This window comes from Xiphophorus hellerii, chromosome 10, assembly GCF_003331165.1.
Source record: "Xiphophorus hellerii strain 12219 chromosome 10, Xiphophorus_hellerii-4.1, whole genome shotgun sequence".
Lineage (NCBI taxonomy): Eukaryota > Metazoa > Chordata > Actinopteri > Cyprinodontiformes > Poeciliidae > Xiphophorus > Xiphophorus hellerii.
Genome location: NC_045681.1, coordinates 20,224,279 through 20,252,178, shown reverse-complemented (window position 1 = coordinate 20,252,178; position 27,900 = coordinate 20,224,279). Strand labels below are relative to the sequence as shown.

General features: G+C 40.2%; 1 protein-coding gene across 15 annotated transcripts in view; it reads left to right on the top strand.

Annotated features, from left to right (window-relative positions):
* The window catches only part of cacna1g (calcium channel, voltage-dependent, T type, alpha 1G subunit), a 271,449-nt gene that overhangs the window by 193,207 nt on the left and 50,342 nt on the right, over positions 1-27,900 (top strand). For all 15 annotated transcript variants that reach the window (XM_032573632.1, XM_032573624.1, XM_032573631.1 and 12 more), the window contains 8 exons: positions 4,378-4,471; positions 5,103-5,284; positions 6,168-6,503; positions 6,764-6,943; positions 7,877-7,977; positions 13,816-13,939; positions 19,657-19,725; positions 23,036-23,220. In XM_032573632.1, coding sequence (XP_032429523.1) covers positions 4,378-4,471; positions 5,103-5,284; positions 6,168-6,503; positions 6,764-6,943; positions 7,877-7,977; positions 13,816-13,939; positions 19,657-19,725; positions 23,036-23,220 — 1,271 coding nt within the window. The remainder of the gene's footprint in view (positions 1-4,377; positions 4,472-5,102; positions 5,285-6,167; positions 6,504-6,763; positions 6,944-7,876; positions 7,978-13,815; positions 13,940-19,656; positions 19,726-23,035; positions 23,221-27,900) is intronic.

The window sequence follows — 27,900 nt, the reverse complement described above, 5'->3', positions numbered from 1 at the left end:
GGATTTTTTTTTATCTTAAATGCAAAATGTGGATTTTCTCACACAGTTTTTTGGCCTATTTACTGCGCTGAGTGTGTTGGTTTAGAGCCTGTATACTCCAAATAATGATTTATTGATTACCAAATTACTACAATTTATTAATCTGATTAATTGTTTCAGCCCTAGAAGTCATTAGAGGTTATGTTTCGCGTTTTCCTTAGAAATGTGTGTTCTTCGTATATTGTATATACTCACAAACTAGTCATTTAAAGAAGCCGGTTACATGGAGTATTGCAAATTTTTGCAAATATTTCAGAAAGTGATTGGAATAAAATTTTACGCAACAGTGGTCCATTTGATTTGGACAGGAATGTGACAATCACACTCTCAGATTTGTGCAATGTTGAGTATTTTATTTCAATATAAAGGGTTTGTTTAAACTTTAATCCGATTTTTAACTAATCTAAAAGTTTGCGTTTACAGATGGCACTATTAGTGGGCATGCGCACACACACACACACGGAAACAATTACTTAGCTTCCTGTTATCAACAGCCACTCTCTGGCTCCCTTTTTTTTTTTCTTTTTGAAGAAATGTAATTGAGATCCTCCCGTTCGCGTCTGCTCTCGATTATCGAAGGGCCCACCGGCGAGCGCTCCCATCTCCTCCTCGCAGGTCCGAGCCTAAATTGGGGGTGGCAGAGTGTAAACAAGAAAATATAGGCAAACTCAGCCTCCGATTTCCCCCCACAGATAATGTCTACATCTGATCTTTTCTGCTAAAACTCCGAACGCAGGGTGAGTAAAGCATTTACTGATGTGTGCTAACTCCCGCTACTCCAGAATGAAAAATTCATAGCCTGTTTTTGCCGCTGACTGTGTTTCTGCTGAAATTAATTTTCCAAACTAAATACCAGATGGGACTTCAATAATTGGTGTTTGACAACTAAATAATAGATCATGCCTGCCTGGAAGGCATTTCACATAATAAGACATCTTCTATATTTTCTTTTTTACATAAACAGGCTGAAGAATAACAAAAAGTGAGCTGGTTATTTATCAGCAGCTCCTTAGCAGACAGTAAACTGAATGTTACACTGTGGATGAGGCACTTCGTATAAAGGGCTTATATAACACTGTGTACGCTGTTCTCAGTAATGAAACAAGGCTAATGTTAAACCAGAACTCCCTTGGAGCTCATCTTCTTACTCGGGTTAAACTTGTATCTTCTCATCTTTCCACAAAAAAATGTTTTTTTTTAATGCTTAAAAAAAACATTAGAAAGCCGCAGGATTGGAAAACAATCAATAGATCCCAAATATTTACCGGGATGCATCTTTTATGTTATTTTGTGATGAAGTGAAATAATGAGCAGCCTGAAAGCCGTTTTTACTGACTTTATAATCGAAGGCTACTTTATTTCTGAATACACCTTTCAATCATTCAAAACTTTAAGGCTGTTGAAGAAGGCGATACTTGATATTCTAGAGCTGTATTTTAGTTAGAAATACAGAACTAGAAATATCCCTTATTGTCTGAGAGTGGGTAAAGTCAGTTGTATCAGTGGCAAGTTAAAAGTAGCTGAGAAGGATCTACATTAATGCTACTTTGTGCACTTAGGATGCAGCAGTCTGTCACTAAAGATCTCTTCAGTCCTACAACAATGTAATATTTGAGGTAGGAAGTATAAGTATACTTCCTGTTTCTGATTCAGCTTCACACTACAGATGGAGTTTGCACGTCATCAGTGTTGTTATTAATCTTATGATTTGCTGTGGGACCCTTCCACGGGCAGGCTTCGTTGCTAAATTTCTATCACTGCCTACTAATCTATACATCTGTCAGTCAGTAAAAAAATTTTAACCCTTTTGTTTAGAACAACAATTAAGTTCAATTAAGTGGACTTGAGAAATGGTTCTGAAGAAAAAACTAGAGTTTTTCTAACCGTATGTCCTGAACCTCATGTAGGTTTTCCACAGATTTTCCATTAGAAACATCCGTTACAAGATGTTTCAGGGTTTCAAACTCGCCAAGCTTGGTGCTATGGCTGTTATCCAGCAGCCCACTGTGCTTTTGAGTGAAAACATTTTCAAAGTGGACAGAAAATTTGAAAACATCACCTGGTAATTATGTGTTATTAGAAGACGGTGTTTAGACACACCGACTATGAAGCCTTATAAAGAAAAAGGCAAACATGATCAAAATACAATTAAAATAAATGTCAATTATTTGAACTTCAGTTGCTTCATCCTAATACATATAAAATAATGCTTAGCCTGGAGGGGGCACAAGTAAAGCCTGATGGCCCGCCAGGCTTATAATACATCGAGGGAAAGCCTGTGTTTGTAGTTTTGTATTTAGTTGCAGTTATAAAATCTGGCTGCCTCTGTGTTTTGAACCACCTGGACATGGGAAAAAAGGAAAGGAATTAGCGATAGCCGCAACAACCACAGAGAGCCACAGAATAAATTTCAAACATAATGGAGCGAAAACACCTAAAACGCCTAAAATACATGTCTGTCAATGAAATCTGAAAATGTCTTCTCCAACTTCAGCTCGACAACCTATAAGCTAACGCAGCTGTGACTCCAAGATATCTTCGGGTGCTTGATATGTCCTGCTGTGAGCCCACATTTTGAAACGGCAAGGAATCCTCTAAAATATGTAAATGCATGATTACAGAGACTATAAAAGGGTCCGAGTGGTCCTTGAGTTGATTGGCCCACCAGTTCATTACCATCCACTCTTGCTACATCATCCCCTCCTCTTCCCCCAATCTTCCCAGGTCAAGCAAATCAGATGGGGGTTTTACGACACAGTGGCATTAATCGCTGGGAAGAAAATGCAAATGCGATCACCAGAATAGAAAACCTGGAACGCGCAATATTCATACGCTCTTTTTCTTCTCGGCTCGTGGGAAGTATCGAGGAAGTAATTTGTCAGATCAGGAGGTGATGCGTGGCGTTTTGGTCCGGAGGCTTTTCCTACCTACTGTTTATTCTCTTTGCTGCCACAGAGGTCTGACTCACCAGGCCGGCTTTTCATTAATACGCCGTCCACCGTGGCACCCTCTCCCGCTTTTAATAATATCTGCCGGCGCCAGCGAAGCGGAACAAATACAAGAGACATATCTAGTTGTTTTTATTTCCACTGATTTGAGGGAGGAAATCCGTCCATGGAAGAGGTAACCAGAGGAGAAGCATGGGGGAAAAGACTCAGAGAGTGAGGAAGGACAAGTTAAATGATAAGCAGAGAATGCTTTCAGCAGGTACAGAGGCGAGAGATTCATCCCTAAATGGTTCTGCTGATGGGAGGATAATTTAAAGAGAAGTGCTTTGAAGAGCATCCAGCTTGCTTTGTGTAATAATAGACCAACAGCTTCTCCTTACTCCAAAGCTATCAGGGCAGTTTTTAGTGACAAATAAAGGAAATTCAGAAACCTCTGTCGTTATGTCAGGGTGTTTGCTCCTTGTTCTCAGTTTTACTTGCACAGCAGCACTTTACGTAGCTGGCCTTTGTAGCAGACATCGTAACTCAACCCAAAACACAACGCCTGTGTCCAGCTGTTCACTCTCCGACCAGATTTATGCATGGCAGAGCAGTCCAACAGTATGTACCAGAATCACACCAATAAACTCAAAGCGACTCAAACAAGAATGCTCTGTCACTTTTGTTTTTTTTTCTGTACTTCTGAGCTCTTGCCACTTTTTGTGAGTAAAATATTTTAGTTAAATCCCCCCCCACCTCCACCGAAGCGGACACGTCTTACTTTGCTGCCGTATCTCACTTCCTGTTTCACTCTTGACATTCCCGTCAATTTGTTGCACAGCAGCAGACAAAACAGACCCGTCTGTGAGGCCCGGGTGACCTTAACAGATTCTGATCGCTGCATTCGTCATCCAACCCAATTTTTTGACGGAAAATTGGGTCGGAACAAATACTTAGAATAAATACTATGTTGCACAAATAACTGTTATTTTCTCACTGTGCATATGGTATATGCCAAAACAGTGTGACAGCATCTTTAGGGTGAGGTACCACAACTACTTTTAAAAGCTTGGACACCACTAATACTCAGTAAGGTTTAGATATTACATCTTATCAAATGCATCCGTCACAGCTATAGGTTTGAGGGAGACATTAAATTTCACATGACAACTTTAGAGTTAGGAGTAGTTGCTGTATTTAGGAGTTGCTGTTTCACAAATGCTTGAACTGATTTAGGTATAATTTATAAACAGATAGACTTAAATATCACAATAGTAAGCAAACCTCAATCTGTCGGATGTTTTTTTATTCCATTCCACTTTGTGGTAATGATAACCTTTCTTCTGTGTTTGGTCTGACAAAACACCAGGTTCCGCTTTGTAATATCTTCTTTGCTCTTTTATTTCACAAGGGGGATGCTTCTAAAACCGGGTCAGAGATTGATTCTGTTGCACGAAGTATGGAAGACGTCAATGGCAGCAAAAAGGACTTATCGCCTTCAACAGGTAAGCCATGATTGTCTGTAACGTATACTGACTATACATAAAATGCCACAGAGGACCGATGCGAGCCGTCTGATGTGAAAAACATCTTGCACTACGTGTCTGCTAAAGTTTTATTTGGACAACCTGTTTCCTCAAGGTGTACCTCAATTATTCCCCACCTGCCGTCTCTATGGTCGTCCTCAAACCAGAACAGCAGCTTTTATCTACCACTCGTTGTGTGCCAGTTCCCATCAACTCTTATTGCTGCTCAGGCAGCAGCCTGGAAAGCAAATGGAAACACTGCGGTAAGCAGTGCAACTTCCAACTTCCCGTCTGTCTCTTCAGGCGCCTATAAAGCTGCGTACCTGACTGGAAGACTCACTTCTTTACATCCAAAATTTTGTTAAGCCACAAAGGAAAAATTAGCATTTAAAGTTGCGTTACTCTCCTATTGCTCTGCATTGGTGTTGCTGCCAAACACAATGTTCCCTTTCACTTCCATCAGATCGCTGCTGTGGTGATGTATTCATGTTACCCTACAAGTACAGATTCTCCATTTTTAAGTCCTTCTTTTTCAGAAAATAAAGCAACGCCTGAACATCCTCATAGACGCTAACCAATCTCCAATCTCCATCCGTCTGTACTTCAACAGTAGTGCCGGTGAATGGTCACGTGGAAATGAAGACCAGTCTGACTCCACCGCTCATCACCCACACCGCTGCCACGCCCATGCCCGTCCCCAAGTTGCCCGTGGCGGGCGACCCCGTCCTGGGCTACGAATCTTGTCAAGGCAGCAATATCTCCATCGACCCAGCCTGCTTTGACAAATCGCCTGTGAGTAAGAGTGTTATTCGTTTCCCCTGCGCTTTACAGTTCTCTTTTGGGATGGAAGGTTTGCCAGGATGTAACCGAGCATCAAGAAATTGCTTCCTCTTCTACTCGGCTTTGGCCACAGTGTCTCAATTGAGTGTGTGTCTCTTCCCAATGAGCGATGATGATTAATGTCTTCTATCGATCCGGCCGTCTGCTTTTGGCTGTAATCACCGCTCTATGGGACAACCTGATGATCAAAAAGAAGACTTGAGAGAATATATCCCAATCTTCCATGTACTCATGTCTATCTATGTCAGTAGCTGCATTTCCATTGACATTAGACAATTGGACATTGGACAATTCCGCTAATGTCAAAGAAACGCAATTTTGCAATTACGGTGTTTCCATGAAATAAGACACAATTAAAACCACACGTGAATAAGTTTGTTCATGCGATAAGTTATTAAAAACATGCCACGCATAATCCTCCAGGTACTTTGGGTTATGTTTTCTTTGCGGTTTGCACCAGTGGCAACATCTGGTTGTTGATCACGTGATTTGTGTGATGCAAATCACGTGTTTCCATTGTAGTTTTGCAAAGTAAACCGATTTTTTTGTAACCACCTCATCCTGGCGGCAAAATTTTTTATAGAAAAACTATTTTTTTCAGAATTGGGGTGTTTTCACAAAACAAATTTATTTTCAAAATGTCAAACTACTCAGTTATATCGTTAATGGAAACGCAGCTAGTGTGAGTCATAGCTCTGATTATCACATTGTACAGCAGCTTTATTAAGGTCAGCTGCCCAAAAATGCAAGAAAACCACACAAGTAACCAACAAAAAACAGCAAAGTCATGACGACTTTTCTCATTGGTCGTCCTCTTGCGCCGCTCTCTCCGCAGACTAGCGTCCGCTCCTCTCCGCACGGCCAGTGGACGACCGGCAGCGGCTGGGGCAGCCGACGGTCCAGCTGGAACAGCCTGAGCCGCGTGCCATCATACAAGCGTCAGAAGCGACAGTCTGGCGAGCGGCGGTCTCTCTTGTCCGGGGAGGGCAACTCGAGCTCCGACGAAGGAGACGGGGGAGGAGAAGGCGGAGGCGGGTTGGTGGACGAAGACGACACGTCCCTTCCTAGGACGGACTCGATGTCGCAGCCTCACGGAGGACCGCGGCACAGGAGGATGGAGTCCGTGGAAACTCGGAGCTCCATGGATTTGCCTCCTGAGGCCTTACTGCAGGTAGAGCAGTTTTTGAAGCTGTTTGACTTTCCAAGCTGCTTTGACAGTGTTCATACCTGTTGAATTTTCTCTCATTTTGTCCCATTACAACCACAAATGTTAACATCTTAGTATGGTTGTGGAGAACCAACAGCAGTTCTTCTGGATTCCAAGTTTGTTCTAATTCCTGAAGTATATAAAGTAAATGTTCCCGATCTGGGTTGCTAAGCAAAAGTAGTCTCTAATTTACTTACCTGCACTTTGTTTTTCCATCCACGCAGGTGCCCTACCTGCACCGCTCAGCCAGCATGCACAGCTCCAGGCCGCCCTCCCTGGCCCACCTACGGCCTCCAGAACACAGCGACTGCAACGGGAAGGGAACTCCGTCGGCCCTGGGCCCGACCAACGTCTCCCTGGAGGAGAACACAGAAGACGAGAACGCGGAGGAGGAGGTCAGCCAGGTTAGTCTCCACCTGCAGTTACCTTCATACACTAACTCTGCCCTTCTGAGATGTTGGAGACTGAACACTATGACTAGGGCTGGACACTAACCCAATAACAGTATATATTGTGATAGACACATAATCAATATTAATACATAAAACATCTGATAGAATATTCAATACTCAATACAAAGAACTGTCACTGAAGTCCGATCAATAACCGCTGAGCATTCTGGGGGATGAAGGCAGAGGAAAGGCTTTAGCCGTTCAACCTTTTTATGGCTAGCTAAGCAACTTCACTTTTTGGTTACCTAGCGACAACCTGTCAAGTAACGTGCGCAGCAGCAGTTTCAGGTTTCACCACCGTGCCTCAAAACTGCCTAGAAAAAAAATACACAGTGGAATGAAAACTGTGGGTAAAACATAGAACTGCCAGTTTGGCAGTATTTCAGATATTTAAAACCAACAAAAAAGACGAATCAACTTAGGAAGGTGTTCCTAATATATTGATAATTATCGATATTGACAATAATCGATATCGACTGATATGAAACGCCTATATCGTGGTAAGTTTTTCAACCCTAATAACAACATGTGGTATAACAACCCAACATATTTAGTGTTAGCTTAGTGACAACGAAAGTATTGTGACTTATTTTAGTGAAAAAAACTCAACTGCACAAAAGTGCAATATTTCACAGTATTGCTTCTCATTGTTTATTCAAGTATATTTGATAAGGAGCATGTAGATACAGCCTGACGTCCAATTTGCTATAGAAGCGTGAGGTTTAGACGGCGTGACAGGTGTTAACAACTGCATTTAACTTACAAGATTACAATTACCAGATTTGTACTGATGGTCACATCTTTTATTTGTAAAGCCGGTTTATCCAGCAGGAAGCTTTGAACATCTGGATAACGCATGTTCTGTGCATGTTCTCCTCTGTGCAGAGTCGTTTTGACAGGATTCTCCGATGGATGGAGAAAAAGCAGCCAGCATGGTGTCGGCAGAGAGACACATGGTCCCTCTACCTGTTCCCCCCACAGTCCAGGTACGCTCCACATCAGGCTCCCCCCCCCCAACACGTCAAACTCATTGAGTCTTGCAGATTCCTATCTGTAACAAAAAAAAAAAGTTTTTCAATCTCTATTCCGACTGTAAAGCTGTCAAAATCTTGTCACAGAGAAAGTAAGCAACGCTGAAAATGTACTGATAAAATGCAATCTTCCAATTGACCAGAAAAGGTTTCTTTTTTTTTTTTATCGCTGCGTTCGACTGACATTCCATAGTGCTGACTCTGAAGTCATTTTCCCGCAACATGAATGCGTCAGGTTTTTTTCTTTTTTCCCTCATCCCTTTTTATATCAACTCCTATTCCCTCCCACACTCACACTTCAGAAGTCTCTTTCATCTGCACATTTCTGCCATATCAGGGGTGAATAAGCGGCAGCGGAGGGAGGAAGGGAGTTTTTCCCTCTGAGTGCGTCGCGTTATCTCGGCCACGTGCGGAATCTACACTCCTCCGTCATCATTTTCGCTCTGAACCTCAAGAAAGTCAACGAATTGTTGTCCTATAATTATATCGCGATGATATCTGAACACTTGTATCCTTTCAACACCATTAAGTGTTTCCGGTTTCATGAGCCTCCAGTTTAAATTTAGACTTATATTCTTGAGTTGTTAAACTTTGCCTTTTTACAGCAGCAACAACCGCAGTGTCTGTCAGCACGGGGTGACATTTGTAAAACTATACAGCCAAAAAAAACATCAATAATGTGGGTTATTTAGCCTGTTTTAAGAGAAAAACTGCAGGTTTAGCGAGCTAAATATGTTCCGTTAAACAAAATATTTTATTAGCGAGCTAAAAATGTAACTTCAAGCTTAATTTCAAATGAAATATTTAGCTCTAACCCAAATATTTATTTTATAGCTAAATATTTTGTTAGGAAGCTAAATATGTATCTTCAAATTAAATATTTATTTTGAATCTAGACATATATTAGCAATCTGAACATTTAACCTCAAACTAAACATTTACTGTAACTTCAAGCTAAATATGTAGTTAGCAAGCCAAATATTTATTTTGAAGCTCAGCTAAATATTTAGCTGGTCTGCAAATTAACTTGCTGATTACAGTATTGGAAGTGGATTACCAAAATAAAAGCTGGATCTTGTGAACATTTATATAAACTCACGTCACACCTTCATCGTTTCTTCTCCTCTGACATTTAGCTTATTCAGTTTGCAGGCTAAATAGTTAAAATGGTTTGCTAACTAGATATTTAGTTGTCAAGCTAAATAAGCAAAACATTTAGTTGTTAACCTCAACATTTAATTTAACCAGATATTTCATTTGGAACTAAATATTTGAACAAAATAAATATTTAGCTTATTTAGGTTGCTAACTAAACATTTAGCTTACTAATTAAACATTGAGTTTGAGACAGTGGCATTTTTAAATTATTGAACTATGTAGTGAGAATATGTCTTTAAATTATGAATTCCCGTTTCTTTATTTTATGACAGGTTATCTTATAACCTAAATCATTGCTGCCTTGTTTTGACCGGGTCACTTTAAAAACGCCGCCACATGTTTCAGGCGAGAGATGTATTATGGGTTTTTATTCACCCTTCAAGTCAACCATTACACTACGATGACATCATTTAGTATATCTCTGCAGACCTTTTAGCTGAGCTGTGTTTGAGCTTATTTAGACGTTAAATCAAGCAAACAGGATGTTGAAAGAGGATCCAAAGTTGCATTTGTCTGGAGGCGTTCACACGGAGCCGTCCAGGTTCCTGCAGCTTCTGAATTCAAAACTGTTTTCCTGCTGACAAATGTTTGTTTTTTCCAGTCAGGCTGTAAATGCCACAACAAAGGTGGAAATAGCTTTGAAATGATTTATTATTATGGGCTTTTTTTTTTCTCTATCACACAAAAAACCCCACAAACTTAGAAACTGGAAAGAAAAATGAACAACACATGATAAATATTAGGTTTTCTTCATAATTTTGTTTTTTATCAGAGCGAAGAGAATAAATACTAAGCAGATAAATGTTTTTAACAAATTAAATAAATAGTACTTCCTCATGTTTTGGTACAGTAAAAACAAATTCTAGTGTCATTATTCGTTGTCAAGCTATTTTCACCACGCACATTAGCAGAAGTTCATTCATCTCGGTACTTTTAGGAGACCTGGATGCTTCAGCTCCTTGATTTCTGTTGTATGTACAGTATTTTGGAAAGGGTTTATGGGGAAAGCCCCCCTGGGGTCTGCTGTTGTCGGGGCTTCAGGGAAACAGAAGGAGCTCGTCTCAAAGCGGATTCGTGGCTGGTTTTAGGTCGCAGCGGGCCGTTGAGCTCGGGTCCTTCGCTCGGAGTGACACCGAGGACGCTGGCTCTGCGTGTGGCCCGACTCAGATTCCCGCCTGCACTCACAGTCTCAACAAGAGCCAGCAGCAGGGGAACTGGGATCAAGCTGCTCTCACATCGACCCGGGTTCATCTTGCCCAGGCTTTTGTGCACGTTGCGCTCTCCGCCGATTGCTGGGGAAGTTTTTAATGGGTGAGCGCGTAGTCTTTGCTTCCTGCTAAGCCGGTCCCTGAGTTATTTTGCCTCTTGAATATCTTGTGAACTAAGACCGAGCACTATAGAAAATCCCCAGGAATATTCAGGGCTTATTGAGTGAAGCTGCTCTTGTTGATCTGCTGAAACACCTCAGTTTAGATAGTTTTATCAAGAGGGTCCCAATATGGGTCAAAAATCAGAAACTCAATGCATTGTTTTAATGCAAGGCTAACTGTTTACTGTTTACTTTTTGTTTTTTATTTTTCACTGATACTTAAGCTAGTTGCTTGATTCAGTGTGGGTCCACAGCATTGTCAAAACATTATTTATCTTTAATCACACAAAACCTGCAGAAAAAGTTCCCCTGCTTTCCACATTTTGTACTTTGCTTTAGTGCTAATGCTAGCATGCTCATTCTCTAACATCACACTACTGTAGTGGACTCCCTATTCATCATTCTTTCCAGATTTTTCTATGAAAAGTAGCTCCCAATTATTCATGGGAAATTGGGCTTTTTAGTTGTCTATTATCAAGAGAAAATTTAGCTTTTTAGTGCTAGACTAGGCTAATGCTAGTGTCCACCTTCTTGACTTCACTTGAGTAATTCAGGACTCAGCTCTCTGAATATTTTGGTTTGATTCCAGTTAACCGTAATAAATGAGCAAAACTTACATAGAAAGAAATTGCTGCTTTATAAAATTTGTGTTTTGCTATGGTGCTAGGCTAATGCTAGCCTGTTTACTCGGTTGGTTGAAGTGAATTCAGGTGCGGTCCGAATGGATATGTGAACGCCAAGCGCACTGGAGACCTCTCTAAAAGCAGGAAGTGGACTATAGTGTAGGGAATTCTGGGTAAATACAACCAAAACAAACGCAGGAGAAATGGTTTGTGGATTTCTGTCTGAGACAAAAGAGAAATCCTCCAACCACTAAAATCTAACTCCTCTCCATTTTTGGTTACATTTTATGAAGAAGGAAGTTGTTCAGAGGTTTTTGCGTCGTTTCCTTCAGTAGTACTTGTTGCAGCGCCACCACAGGCGAGGAGGGGAACTGGTTTTGCCATAGGGTGTGGAAACAAACCGCACCAGCTGAAAATGTGACAAATGTTGCCATTTCGGGCCCCAACTGAACCAAGTCTGCCACACAGTTAGATTCAAAGGAGAAATCCAAGATTTGATCAACAAGTGTTTATTGCCTCATTTGCACTTTTCCAAACCGCGCACACCAAATTAGGCTGTGAATGTTTAAAATTCCCCATCTAAAATCTAGGACTACACAGATCTCCGGGTTTCAGAGTGACGCTTTTGGACTTTAACACCAATCATTTAAAAAAAGCAAAAATCAGGACCGAATACCTAGAATCCAGTTGGAACATCTCGAGTTTGTCGTCGTTGTTTTTGCTTTGTTTTCAATACAACTTCTGTTAAATTCTGTCAATTTCTCCTCTTGAGTTTTGATACGCTTCACGATATTTGGAAAAGTACAAAACTGTCTGTGATGGCTGTGAAACACCTTTATGCCACCTGTCATTCAGGAGGGTTTGTTTTGATGCCGGAAAAACTGCAAAGGTCAGTGGGGGAGCGGGGAGCAGGTGCGGTGGGATGAAATCTTCCGACTCCTGTCAGAATCTTTTTCTCATTCGCTTCCTGTTATCAGGATGACTTCTGACTGAAAGTGTTATTTTCACTTGAGCATCTAGTGACAGTTGTTTTTGTTTCTTTAGCAATGAAATGAGCTCTCAGTCGGCTTGTGCAGGCGTGTGTGTGTAAGTGGGCGTGTGCGTGTTTGAGAGTTTTGAGGTGGAGCCGTTTCCTGCTAAAGTTCACTTCCAGATATTTGCCCTTTAAGCCTCAGAGGAAGAGATGGAGCCATGTGTCCTCCCTCCTCTGCCACTTGAGAAAAACACATAAATTCTGTATAATCAAGCCTCTGGCATGTGGATATTAATAATGTATGAAAAAGCGCAGGGAGACAACAAACTACCCCACACACACGCACACGCACGCATGCATGCGAGACTCTGTGAGTGGTGGCACAATGATGTCTGTGTTACCAAATAAAGTCAAAAGCCCAGATCGGAGCCCCCGCTGCACATTCAGGCCCACACGAGCCTCCAAATCTTGTTCGATTCCCAGTTTAATCCCTGACTCCATCGTGTAGAACAGTCGCTTCCCCGCATCTCTCAGCTTGTTTCCGTCAGCCTACAGCCTGGCTGCCTCTTCGTTGGAAGTCACTCACAGCTAATGACGCCTAAATCTACACCTGTTCTCTGAACACAAAAGTACCTGGCGTGTCGTCAATTAGTTTTAATAAATCTTCTTTTGCAGGACAGGAGAGCGTTTCACGTCTTAGAGACGTTTAATCTAAGGAACGTATATTTTCCGTTTGGATTGCTTGGATTGCCTCCACATTTTAATTTCACTTCGATCTTCCTCCTGCTAAATGCTCATATAAAGTTTAACGAGAGTCTAAATTACAACACTGGGAAGAAATAAACCGCCACGCGGTTTGCCAAGTAAGACTGGCTGCTGTACTATCAGAGCAAAAAGTAGATAAGGATGAAGTTTAGTTTGTTTTTTTTTTTCTAGCATCTTTGTGTTTGAGAAACTGTAACTTGTTTCGACTTGCAATCGAACAGCAGGAATTGACTTTTAGAAAATAAAAATAAATCTAAATTAAGAGAAAGGTGTGCGCAGAATCGCTCAAAAAAATAACTCACGACAGAGTTCAGGCTTCAAATGAGTTTAATTAAAATCTTCAACTGGAAGTGATGCCTCATTCATTCAACTCTTGTAATAATCAGCTCGGATGTGCTTTTCTTCATTAGCTGCAAAACTGATCTGGCTTTGTTTTTGCATTATTTTGTGACAAATTACCTGGATATGCTGCTGATTTATTTTAAAGGGGCAGGATTATGTGTTTTTCAGCCGCATAGAACCATTTTATAGCACAAGTAAGTATGTTAACTTCAGTTGTTATAAAATCCTGCATATATCAAATAGGGCTTAAAGGAAATTTGATTTTGCAATTTAACGTCTTGAATTTGGAGCTCTGTCTCTTTAAGAAGCTCCTGCTCTTTCTGAAACTCCGCCTTCAGGAAGTCATCACAACATGGCTCCTCTATTAACCCTTTAACAACATTTTTACAAGTGTTGCTCTGAGAAGTGGCTCCTATAATGAGCTCAGCAGATGCGCAGTTCCACCAGGTGTTTGCTAATTGCTGCTGGCTAGTCTGAAGGAGACTAGAGTTAATCTGCCCTGTAAATACATTACATCTCAATACACTCTTCTGGTCTAATTGACGTGATTTTGTTTCCCCAAGGTTCCGAATCCTGTGCAACAAGATCATCACCCACAAGATGTTTGACCACATCGTTTTGGTCATCATCTTCCTCAACTGCATCACCATCGCCATGGAGAGGCCTCGCATCCATCCCAGCAGTGCCGTGAGTGTCGAAGCTTCCTCTGCTATGTTAAACTCTTGATACCGCTGGCACTCAGCCTTCAGCGATGCACAGGGAGAGAAATGTAATGTATTAATCATTAACAGAAGTTCCATAGATGTGCGAGTTCATAATGGAGGCACTCTGTGACAGCTTAACAAAACCCCAAAGAGAGATGCAGGAAGAAAAAAAAAAAAAAGCACCTGTCAGCGAGTTCAAACGCAAGGCGCTCGCACAGGCCAGAATTTGTTCTGTGCCTCACACTCGGCAGAGAATTGGAGCGGAACATCGTGTAAGCAGGGAACCACTCCTGTTTGATTGTGAGCCAGTTGCTCTGGGTGATGTGTGCTTTACCCTCTGTATCTGACGCTCTGCATATTCAGCACCGTCACCTCCACAGCTGAGGCGGCATCCCTTCAAACAGGGCAGGTGTGGCGGAAAGCCATGCTGTATGGAGAAAAACAAAAAAAAAAAGGCCCATAAATACAGTCCCTTTGCTATACTACTCATGCCCCATCTAACCTTTTCACATCTTGTCAAGCTACAACCTCAAATAAATTGTCTTTATGTGGAACAAAAAGGATACTTTGAAAATCGTCAATAACCCTAGATATGGTGTTTACGCTTGTGTGTGTTGTTCTGTACTGTCTGTTTTATTTTGTTCCTGTATGTTTCTCTTTTTAAATAAAGTTCCTGGGGGTTGGGAGGAAGAGAACGTGACGATGCGACATTCTTCACCCGCTTCCAAACAAAAGCATGAATGTAAACGGCTAACTACTTGAAGAATCCTTAACAGTCCATTTCAAAAACTTCAAGGCAGATGTCGCACTTTATTCAACTAAAAGTTTTCAAAACAGCCAAAAAAATAATAAAAAATGTGAATGACAGCGCTAAGACCCACCTCCTACCTCTGATTGGTCAGGTAACACTTTATTTGAAGGGGTTGTGCATAAGACTGACATGAATACATAAACATGGCATAAGACCTGACATGAATACATAAACATGGCATAAGACCTGACATGAATACATAAACATGGCATAAGACCTGACATGAACATGACAAAGTCTTCATGCATGTTGTCATTACGTCTCATTCGGTAAATAATGACACTTTTAATTGACCTTTTAATGCAACTTTTAGTGCAACTTTGCATTAAAAGTGTCATTATCTAACGAAGGACACTTCATGACAACAGTTGTAAACATTCACGAAGACTCCTTCATGTTCGTGACCGTTGTAATGTCAGTCTTATGCACACCCTTTCAAATAAAGTGTTACCATTGGTTGTTTCTAGCTAGCTCTGGGAAGAGGCAGAGGAGTCTGACTTTTGTTTTTATTTCACAGATTTTCTGTCTCACTCCATACTGCCACAACATAGTGACTGTTTCAACAATTACGTCATATACTGTATATACTGTATATATATATAAACAGTACAGACCAAAAGTTTAGACACACCTGTGTGTCCAAACTTTTGGTCTGTACTGTATATATCTTTACTTTTTTTTTAATCAAAGTTTTGGATTGGTTTTCCGAATGGAATCTCAAGACCCCAAAACTTTCAAATTGTCAGCCCTGATCACTGGTAAGGGCTGTTCTAGTGCCATAAAACCCTATTGAAAAATGTATGGTTGCAACATGAGAAGAGAGAGAGAGAAAAAAAGTTTAATAGCAGTAAATAGTTTACAGGGACAGGGTGTTTGTCTCAAAAATCGGCAGAACCTAGCTCAACTGCCTGATCCATAAATTATGGATTATTCTTTTGTTTTTTTATCTTGCCCTATTTGTGGTTCAGTGTCTCCAGAACTTCTTGTCCTGCTTGTTTTGTGTTCTCGTAATTGATTAAATCACTTGTTCTCCGGTGTGCATGGCTGAAGTCCTGAAAGGCGAGATGTTTGGGGCCCACCTGTACTAATCAGGGCAAAGAGATTACACACACACACCCACGCACACCCACACACCCCCACACACACACCAACACACCCCCACACACACGCATACACACACACACCCACCCCCACACGCACACCCCCACACACGCACACACACCCACACCCGCACACACACGCACACACGTAGGTGGATTCCTTCCCTCTCACCTCAGCCTGCATAAACAGATTTAAATATCAGCAATCAGTCGTGCTAGCACTCACATCAAAGAGTGGTATTCCTAAAAGGAACATTTTGTCATTCCCCCCCTCCTCGTCCTGAATGCTGTGGTCATTATTGAAATAGGATGAAAGTGCATAACGCAGCAAGCTGCCTGAGACAGGAGAGAGAACGGTCGTAATGGTCCTCCACACCCCAATTTGCTACGGCTGGTCATTTGTCCGTCTGGCTTGTTCCGTATTAATGAAGTCGATTGTAAATCGATTTGCGCCGATTTTGTTCGGGGCCGCGTACAACATGCCCAACATGTATAATTTATCATTTTGCTGCGACCAGTTTGTAAGGAGCCGCTTTTTCCCCCCCCCCCCCCATCACCCTCTGTGTTAGTTTGACAAAAAAAAACACCAACAGGGCCTTTCTCTGAGCCTGAGCGTATTCATCGTTATGCAGATGAAGTGCTTTTGGGTGTTGAATGTTGGCTGAATAATTAGCTTATTATCCTGAAAGTTATGACAAACACTTTGCATTTGGCCCGCCGTCCGTTTCTGTTTTCATTTGGCACTGGGGGGTTGCCTGGATACAGTCACGCTGCATCTGAGTGTAAAACATTGCGGAGCATTACATTATCTATGAGGATTTATTATTTCTAACCGAACCAGGGGAGATTACATTACTGTCTGAAGCTCTGAATTGAATCGTATCGGCATTGAACGTATAAATACAGTCAGTTTAATCTCAGTGTCCAGGCGGTGTGATAGATTATTATGCTTTGCTGTTAAACTCATCAGTACATCACTGTGGAAGTGAGATTTTCCATGTTGAAGTGAGACAAACACCACCAGCACTTTAGCAGAAGAACATGGAGGCGATGGAAAGGTACAGTTGACGTCTGTTAGCCGTCAGCTAAGGCAGGTTCTGCCAAAATCATTTTCATTTTGGGCCATATCAAATCTCTGAATGTTCTTAAAGGGCCGGTTGTGCCAGAATGTATTGACAAAATCAGTTCAACTGTTAAAATATCAATAAATAGCTGTTTGTTTCAGCATTCAGCGAGTGTTTCTTAAAACGAACTGATATTGAACATCTTTTCACACTGATCAGTCCATCCAGGATTTCATGATTGCTTTTGTGTTTTTTTGCAATCAAAAATATAGATTTTGTGGCGCTAATTTAGAAAATTTGTAAGGCATTTTTATATTTGTGCTAATGTATGATGTTTAGGGCTGAAATTATTCCTCGAATGATTCGAGTACCTCAATTATTAAAATTCCTCAAGGAAAATTGATCTGCCTCGAAGCTTCGTTAAATTATGTTTTATTAGCGCACCCTCATTATTTGTGGTGGGTAGCGCTCTTACTTCCACCTATGAATTGATGTGAAGTGCTAGCAGGATGGTGGTGAATTGTGCAGCGTTTTGTCAGAGTTTGGGGACAAATGAGGATTGTTTACTTTTGCAGTGTGATGGTTGGAGTACGTTAGATTTTCTGCTGTCGGAATCGGGTCGTTACAGTTTTGGAGCGAACGGTAGGAATGGCGCAGAGAGAGAGAAAGTAAAAGCTCCGATTCTCGATTAATCGTAAAAATATTCTATAGAGCACTCGATTACTAAAATATTGTTTTACAGCCCTAATGATGTTGAACGTGACTTTTTATTAATCGCCGTATCGATCACGGACTATGACTTGACATCAAGGAAGGCTGAGGCAGCTCTCGCTTAAACCCAATGTTGAAATTAATTTGCATTAAAAATCAGAAAAAATGGGGGAATCTGTTGATTTTGTTTGGACTTTGAATGAGTTTTGCAGATTTGTTGAAAAACTGGAGGGACTTATTGATGTAACTTGGAGTCTAGAGGGCCACATAAAAAGCTACGTGGGGCACGTTTGGCCCCTGGTCCTTGAATTTGACACAGGTGAGCTAAGGGGTTAGGTCATGATTCTAACCCACACCAAGTTTACTCTCTTGTTAAAATGTGTCAGTCTTTGGATTTTCAGCCAAAACAGGTGACAATGTTACAAAATGTAGGAACCTAGGCTAAGACCTGAACCTGGGGACTTTCTTGCTACAATACAACAGTGCTAACATTGCAGCCTTCGAGGACTTTACAATGACAGTAGATCAACATCATCAGTGGGGCTGTAACGATTCATCGAGTGATTATAGTAACACGATCATTAAAATTTCTCTGCCTCAGAGTTTCGTTAAGTTATGTTTTACTATTTAGCCCACCGTGTTCCGGTCCGATGATTACTTGTGTTGAGCAAAACTCTCACTTCCACCAATGAGTTGTTGATGATGAATGCTATGCATTCTTAGCGTAACGTCGGGTGTGTATAATTTCAGATTTTTTGTGTGTAATTTTTGTCCGTGTTGACTCAAAAAGTGAGCTGCTATTGTTACGGGTTGATTTTCTAAGCTATGGAAAAGTAATTGTTAGGAATGAACAGTTATGAAAATTTGGGCTGATATTGACGTCCGATACCAATACTGCTGCTATGGCAAAATTTACCAAAATTTTATTTAAAAAAATTTTATTCGATTACTCAATTACAACAATAATCGTTTACAACAGCCCTAGTTGTCATTCACAATGTTTTTCGTTCACTGATTGCCCTGGTTTAAGCTCTCGCAGAGAAATCCACTTCAATGGAAGAAATTCCAGACAGAAGAGAGATGAGAATCGAGCGGAAGAGTGTAAGAAGGCAAAAAATATGAACCAGTCATCCCAGTGTGTAGACAAGAAATCCCTTTGAGAAAGTTTCTAGACCTGGCGAATGTGACCGTTGTCACAATAACAAAGCCGCCCCATTTATCTATCAGAGAGAGAGAGAGAGAGATGACGATGGCGTCTGCAGACTGGAATTTATGGACCATCTCCACTGAAGAATTTCTACTGATGACATTCTTGGTGTTCCCAGAGACTTCGCAAAGAGCTCTGCGGGTCTGCCGTCTCCGTTCATAGTGTACACATGTGACTCCTCGGAGCATGTGTGGTGGCAGTCGGAGGCCGTGGGAAAGACGGCCACCTACGCCCACACACGCACACACACGCACATCCACAGACGTTTAGAGGCAGGACGGGGTCGTCTTTTCCTCAGGCAGAGGGGGGAGCAGGGAAAATAAGCACTTGTTGAGGGGATCTTATTCTTCGTGTTTTCCCTCTTCTGTCCTCGTTGAGGTTACTAAGTAAGCTCCCGTCATCTTCTCCGTGTTCACGTCAAACGGAGGCATGCTGAAACGGATTGAGAAGGGCCTCAAAAGTGTCCCTTCAACAGGAAAATGCTTACTTTAAGTAACCTCGACTTGAATATTTGTAAAGAAAAGAATGTTAATGAGATTCCTTGCTTGAATATTTTATGGAGTGCGAATAAAGACCAAGCCTCATAAGGGGCCCTGCCAGCTATCATTAGACTGCAGCAGGAGTGTTTATAGAAAAAGATGTGTTCAGATAAAATATGAGGAAAGTAGCTTCCTCATGCATTATTGAGTGAGACTCTGGATTAGTTTAGAGGCAAAACTTTAGGCTCAGCAGAAACCAAAAGAATAAAGATGTTGGGGAGGAAAACGGGGATCCTAACTAGTTTCGTGTCGCCTGGTCGTTCTGCAGGAGCGGATCTTCCTGACATTCTCCAACTACATCTTCACCGCGATCTTCGTGGCAGAGATGACCGTAAAGGTGAGACGTTCACTTATAGCTTTTCCATCCATCCATTTTCTGTTCACCCTTGTCCCTAATGGGAGCGGGAGGGTTGCTGGTGCCTATCTCCAGCTACGTTCCGGGCGAGAGGCGGGGTTCACCCTGGACAGGGCAATGACTGAGTTGGTTTAGCCAATGAGATGTTACGGTTTATGTAGTTACCAACATGGCAGTGCAAGTTGTTTTCATGGTGCGCTAGAGCACAGAAAATGTAGATTACATTACAAAAAGATTTCTGTTAATTTCACTATAAAAGGAATTGACATTTTAAAGGCTTATATCTACATTAAATAAATGTTTGACAGTAAAAAATTTACATTTGCAGTGTTTTTATTTATTTGCTTTTTTATTTTTTTCTGTATTCATTTAACTGCTAAAGGACAGTTTGATTCATAGGATTCGTATAAAAAAAACTGTAACAGCAGCAGGTATGGAAAGCCAGACATGCCACAATTCATTAAACCAAAATGTGGGGAAAAACTTGTCAAACTAAAATATTTTTATTCTATACATATTTAATATAACTTTTTGACAGAACTATGATGGATGTCTCATGTCAATGAAGTAAAACTTTCAGGAAATGCAACATGACCGTTCGGACTGCAGAGACTATTGGATACATATCCAATATTGTTCCACATGTGAAAGTGGCAGAAATGTAATTTTTTTTTGCAAGGGTGAAAATATCAGAATTGTACTGTTCAAATTGCCATGGAAAAATCATAAATGGGCAGCAAATGGGCAAGCCCCCCCCCCCCCCCCCCCCCAAAAAAAAACAGATGTGTGTTGCATTTCTCGGCTGTGTGAATGTAGCCCTTGAGAGGCAAAGCAGCAATTGAAATTATTCCACATTTAAAAATACATCTGTAATTATTGCCATAAAAATCATAATTTTAAAACTCATTTCTATGTTTTCTACTGATATTTTATTAATGATGATATTTCAATTTATCTGCATTATTCATGTTTTTGCATTCCTGTACTTTTATTCCAGTGTCCTCTATCCTTTTAAACAGTGGCTTCTTTGCTGTGAAACACATCACTTGTCTCATCTGGGAAAAAAAAAAAAAAAAGATCTTAAACACCTCAAATCACCTCACAGTAAAAAAAAAAAAAAAAAAAAGATAGTATAAGATAAAAGACAACTAGACTTGATAAATCCACTTCAGTGGCAAAGTTCCTTATAAAAATACAATTTTCCTTATGGCTACAGATGCTCTAATTTGCTGAAGCACAAAGGAAAATGGAGAGAAAAGGAGTTCAAAAAGGAGACTAGAGAGAGAACAAACACGCGTTCACGCACAGGAGAAGGGTCGTCTCGCCTGCATTAAAATGACTTTGCTTTGAATGGAGGTCCGTAGAGGCGTGGGCAGCAGCGAGTGGAGGCAGAGGAGAGGAAAGTTCATGGGTGTCACTCATTCAAAGCCTCTGTCTCTATTTTTGGACCAGTTACTTAGGGATGTAGGGCCACCGTACACGCACGCACACACGCACGCCGTCATGTTTCTGTTATTTCAGATCATCTTGCATTGCATTGCATTTCCTGAATGCCTATTCTGCTTTTATTCAACTTAAATTCAGCTTAAACTGAAAGAGCAGCTGAACTTAAGTTGGGACCTTAAATATGGGCCCCAGAAGATCCTATTTTATTTACTATAATTTTATTATTTTTATATATATATATATATAAAATCCCCCTAATTCTAGTTTTCTGTTTCAGTTTGTCTGAATTCCTTTATTTTCCCATTTTTACCATATTTATTAACCCAACAAGTTTGGAATTATGGTGTGAATAGGGTGAAGGAAAAAAAAAATCAACAAATCAATACTTCGAAGTCATTATTTTCTGTTTTGTATCTCAAATGAAAGAAACCGCTGTGGTTTAACAGAACATTGGTTTTACAAGATGTTAAAAAGCGTTTCCCCCTCGTTTTTAAGGAAACCAGACGTGGAAAAACATAAAAGAAAATATCCCTTTCAAATATGCTTCAACTGAACACAAAAATATTTATCTACTTCCATAACAATGAGGACCTTTGTTAATTTTTATTTCTTCCATGTGTCATCAGGAATATCCGTTGAAGTAATGATCATCAGTGTTTTGGTGTTGCTTTCACATTCCTACAACTGCAACTGTGCAACCCCATTCCTCCGCATTGCTTCACCAGAAATGACTGAAGATTGTTTAGTTTAGTTTTACTGTCATGAAGGAAAATTTGAGTTGGGACACAGAGCAGGAAGCACCTTCATATTGGATAGCGCTTTCGACTGATTTATTTAAATGTATAAGAGTTAGCAGCTAGCTAACAGAGCTAGCAGCTTGGTGGAAACATATGAGGTGTGGATAAATGCTAGCAGAGCTAGCAGCTTAGTAGATGAATAAGATAAGCATACTAGCAACATCAACACAGGACAGGGTAATTTCTAGAATGAATAACATGAAATGTATTACAGTGAGATGATACAGCACTGACGGCTCTTTCTACATAGTCTGTGTGGAGAGGAGAGCTCTATTCAAGAGCAGAAATAGCTGTAAAGTGGGAAGAAAGCAATAAGTTTTTCGGTGTTTTTGACAAATAAAAATGATGAAGATGAAGAAAACCACAAAAGACTTGAAGCTGAGACTGCAGTGAGAGGATTTTCTGCAAAGTAACAAAGTATGCCACACTTTAACTTTGAGAGTCGTTAAAGTGTGACAAGCATTTGTATTTCCCCGATTTATCTTTGTTAGGATCTTTGAGAACTGCTCATTCTTCTTTCTTCCACTTGTGGTGAAAAAATGTTCAGAAATGAAACAAGTGTGAACATGCTGCATGTACTGTTTACTAAAATAAAATCTAAATCAAACAATGATGATCAGGTTTGATTGCAGTAGATGTTTTGGAATGCATGAAGTTAAAAAAAAAAAAAACAGTCACGTTGGCTTGTTTTAATATGAGAGAGAAAGTGCGCGGTGTACAAATTGCTTTTTGGACGGGTAGATATGTGGAGAATTTAGTTTGAGAAATGAAGTTTGGAACGCTTTGAGGCTTTCTAATGTTCGCAGCCAAGAAGACAATCAGTCGACAACGAGCATTGAGCTGGACAGTAATGAATAAATGAAAAGCTCGATAGAAAACCAATCTACTGCCACACAGATAAAAAGAAACAAACAAAAAAAACAAAGCAATGCAGCGGACTAAATCATCCTGTACACACACAGAAGTGTTACCAACATTTTCAGATGAACAACCTCTGCTTTTCTTCATGAGAGTATAATTGCGCTCTACGTCGCCCTCTGCTGTTTCAGATTGCGGCCATGGGCTTTTTCTTCGGGGACAAAGCCTACCTGAGGAGCAGCTGGAACATCCTGGACGGGATGTTGGTGATGATTTCTGTCGTCGACATCCTGGTGTCTCTCATCTCCAACACGGGAACCAAAATCTTGGGCATGCTCCGAGTGCTGCGGCTGCTGAGGACGCTCAGGCCGCTCCGGTAGGTGGCTCTCCTGGGGGAACTCACAAGGCAGACAGACGCCCCTGAAGCAGGTGGAACCTTTAATAAGATAAAAGGAAATGCTTTCCTTGAGTGGTGTTGGGGCTGAAACCTAAAGGACAGATAGAATCCTTTTTTTAAAGTTTCCCTTTTCACTTCCCTTCAAACATACTACTCATATTAGGTCTTTTTTTAAATTTTTATTTCAGAAAATAAGAAATATGTTTAAAAAGTTTGAAAAAAAAAACAAGTACCCAGGAGAATAACAAGGTTTTGTCTGACTAATTCATCTCAACTGCAAATGGCTTGTGGTTAAAAACTGTCATGCAAAACAAAAAGCTTCTAGTCTCACTCAGGCGGACATCAACTCTGCTCCAGTTCTGACCAGCATTGTTACTCTAATCTGCACTGGTGTGGCTTTAGAAAGTTCCCCCTAGTAACAACAGCCTCCATCTCAATACTCAAACTACAGACATCCACAACACAACAAGACCCACGTTGCTACTAAAAAGTTATTCAAAGAAAGGCTGCTTGATGTAGCTGTAGAGCTGGTGCTGCAGTATTGGGACGCTATGGTGTTTGTCATTGGCCGCATTTCCGCTGACCATATTACTCAAATTGGAATCACAAAAATAAATGTAATTAATTGAAACATTTTAATAAAAAAAAATAAATAAATTTGCCCTAGGATGAGATGGGGATTTTTCATCGTATCGAGAATTAGTGCATTTTGCAAAACTGCAATGGAAACACTTTTTTTAAAGGTTTTGTTGGCCATAGTGGCCTTTATTTGAGAGCGGTCAGATAGGAAAGTCAGTAATGAAAGAGAGGGAAAGATCATTAGGCTGGGAATTGAACCTGCAACATCTGTGTCGAGGATTAAGGCTTTCTTATGTGTGTTGAAAGCCCACATAAGGACTTTCAACCCACACCAGTGGAGTGCTATTGGTGTGCCACCACAGCACACTAACAGAAACACCTTTTATCGCGTCACACGAGCTGCACCTGTTTGTGCAGCGTTTATTTGAGGTATAAAGGATCGCAAAGTTCATCAAATGTTTTTGTTCATTTGAAAGCGTTGAATCCATAACTCTTCTGTAAAATCACAGGCTACAATTTTCCAAAAACACTGCATATATATGTAACCGCTCCCAAGAGGCTCGTGCCTCCAACCACCGATTAAGAACTCAACTTCTCCTCTGATTGGCTGATAGAAGACGAGCGCCTTGGGTGAGATATATATCTCAAGTAACTGTTTCCATGATTTTCTAACGGCTTATCTCATGAACAGACTTATTCACGTGTGATTTTAATTTAATAAGGGGGTAGGAGGGTTTGATATAAGCAGAATATCGAAAAGTTTGCGCATATTTGTAACAGAAACACAGCTACGGATGCCGACGTATTCAGTTCAACTTCACACCCCCAGCCTTTGCTGCTGGTCTTCCCACTACATTCACTTTTCCTTTCTGAACACTTTAATAAAGGCCACTTGAGTTCAAATATAACAAATACCATTGGTAATAAGTTACCTTTGTCACTTAGCTCAGACACAGAAAAAGAAAAGTGGTAGCAGAGGCTAATTATCGTGGAAAACATACAGAGAATTTCTTACAGAGGACATTTATTGACTTCTTCTGCAAACTGAGACATATACATGTATATAAAATGCATAATTGAGATTTTTTTATTTTTTAAACTCAGCTTAAAATCTTATACTAATTGACGGTTTCATCACTTCTGTTGTCTGGATACTTATTCTGCTTCAGTTATTTTTTACTTTTGGTGGAATGAAATCCATCAGCTTTGGGGTTGCTCCCCAGATTCCATCACCCAGGGGGCAACAGAGGCCTGTAAGTGGCCACTTATTAATTTGACATAATTTTCCTTAAAAAGACGAGATCCGTCTGCTGCGTACAACCGAAGCATGTCAGACACTGTGATGTAAATAGCATTTTTATTTTCATCCATATATGGTTCTCTTTAAGTCTGGCGTAGCTACAAAGGCTTTTTTTTTATTACTAAAAAGGGCTTTTAAAATGTTACTTAACCAAAAATATATTCTGAAATATATTTCCTGTGTGATACGTATTAATGAACATTTGCTTTAAAGTATTTTGTGGATAATAATAAATCGAGGGTATAAAGATCTTCAAGGTTTTTAACTGTGAATCCTTAAATATGCGTCCAAGTTGTTGAGCTTCATGCTTGATTTAGACGAAGTGTGTGTATTTGGGTAAGGATATGTTTGTGTGTGTGTGGAGGCATTTATTTTAGCATCATACCCAAGTTATTGTAACCACATATTTGGACAGTCGTGTTTATTTGAGCGGAAACGCAGCGGAAATCTCTAATCTGGAGATTCTTGTTCTGGTCTAAAAATACCCGTATACGTCGGGTGTTTGAGCCGCGGTTTGCGTCCGCCTGTCTCCTGTGCGTTTGGATTCTCTCGGCTTCACGCTCGATTTGATTTACATCCTCATGCTCAGCGTCTCATCTGCTGAAGGGGAGCTCTGCGAGTTTTTCCTCCGCCCTCCCCCCTCCCCTCCACCTCTTTTGAATATTTATCTCAGTTCTCGAGAGGAGCACGGAAATCAAATATTCATTCTCATCCCGCCAAATTTATCCCACCAAACATCCAGTGATCTCTCCTCTACCCATCCTCTTGGTTTCTTGACGTTCACCTCTGACAGCAAAGTGAAGCCCTTTGCGGAGGCTGCTGCGGCTCCGCGCCGCCACAAAGACGACAGAATGTTTTTGCTTTGCTCCCAGTTTTGAGTTTCATCTGACAAGTTTCTGAAAAGAAAAGTTCTTTTGCTCTTTGAACATGCTCTCAGATAAGAAAAATAAGAACTTCAAAAGGTATGATGCTTCGCAATTGATTTAAAATTAACATCCGAATCGAAATTACTTAAAAAGCAAATTAACATAATGCTGAATTTTAGCTTAGCACACCTGAAACATTAGCTCTAAGCATTCCTGTGCTTCAGTTCATTTTAAATTTATTTCCCGCTGAGGGATATTAACGTATCGCAACATTGTAAATGATCCATGTAATCTCTGCTGTAGTTGTAAATAAAAAAAAGATTTAATTAGATGATTACCTCAAATACATTAAATTCACTGCTACATGTATTTATGAAGTCATCAAATTGTAAATATGTACATAAAAAATAATAGTAATATCAATCCTCAGCCTTATTTGTTTACCATCTCAATGATTTATGGACAGCAAATAAACAGAGCTCAGTGTAAAACCCAATAAATAGGCATTTACTGATGACACAGTCCAACTTACAACATGCAATTATACATCACTGGATTACTTGGTTTTCAAGAACAGACTCAAAAACAAAAGAACTAATTTGCTAAGTTTGAAAAAAATCCACCAACCAATCTATCATTTGTAAGCACTGCGACGCTCAAATATTTGCTGGTTAGCTGCTTCAAATGTGCTGACAATTTCTTCTTCAGGTTGGTGAGTAGACCTGAAAAACAAATGGCCTGAATTTATTGTGAATCAAGAGGTTTTAAGAGCATTGAGTTTTGCTGCTCGTTTTAGAGTGTGGCATCAGTGACCAGGGTCTCTGTACAACAAAATATCTTAATTTCATGAAAAGCAAAATAAGTTAGCCTCAAGGAAGTTATTTTCTTGTGACAGGGCTATTTAATCTTGTATATTCTTGTATGTAATTTTCTGTCAGGGAAATGTTCGAGCCACTTGTTCATTGTGGCGCTTGCAGCTACCGGTAAATAGCTGCTAATATGTTCTTGTTAGCTAGCTAGCATTTCTGCGTCTATCATGAGTAAGCTCAAATTTATCTTCACTTCTTCTACCATCCGATACGAAGCTATTTTATATTTTAAACTATAAAATAGTTTATTCTGTACAAAATAAACTATTTTAAGCTAGGCGCTACAGGGATTAAGAGCTTCGAAATGTCACTATTTATGCTATTTTGATTGTAACACAGCAGAATCTCACAAACATCCTCTATATTTATATTTTTGGGGGTCTTAGATTCAATTCAAGATATTAAAAATGCTGAAATGTTGATGTGTCCAGTGAAATCTTGTGAAGGCCTGGCTGTGTGCGTTCTGGTTTTACTGGTCTGCTATCAAACTATAACAAACTAAAACAAATCTGGTGAGAAGAAGCATCTTTACCTAGAAATAAGGTTTTCACTTCGCAGAATTTTCTGTTCTTTCAGAAAAGGAGCAATTTTTTCAGCAGACAATCATTCAGTTTCTAGTAACGATTGTGTAAGGAACATCATTTTCATTCTTCTAACTGTTTTGGGTCATTATCCTCTTATAAAATGAATTTAGAAACTTCTTGAAACCTCCTTTATGGCATAAAGTGATTAAAAATGACATAACATTCAACAAAAGTAGAATTCAGTGTTTTTGTACAACAATACACTTAGTTTAATTAAAAAAAACACTTTGAGGAGGTGAAATATTAAAGTAGCATCAATTATTTAATCTGATCTAAATGTAACAAGCCGGAGGCACCTTACTTTAACTTCTGCTGACTCCTCACTCTGTTAATCTTGGCCTTGCTTTATTTAATCCCTAGATGGCAGCAAGGCTGACGCAGACTTACTGTCACCCCCGAGAAGGTTTTAAAGTCAGATTAAAGAATATAAAGCAATTACAGGAGGAAATTGGGCAAATTCA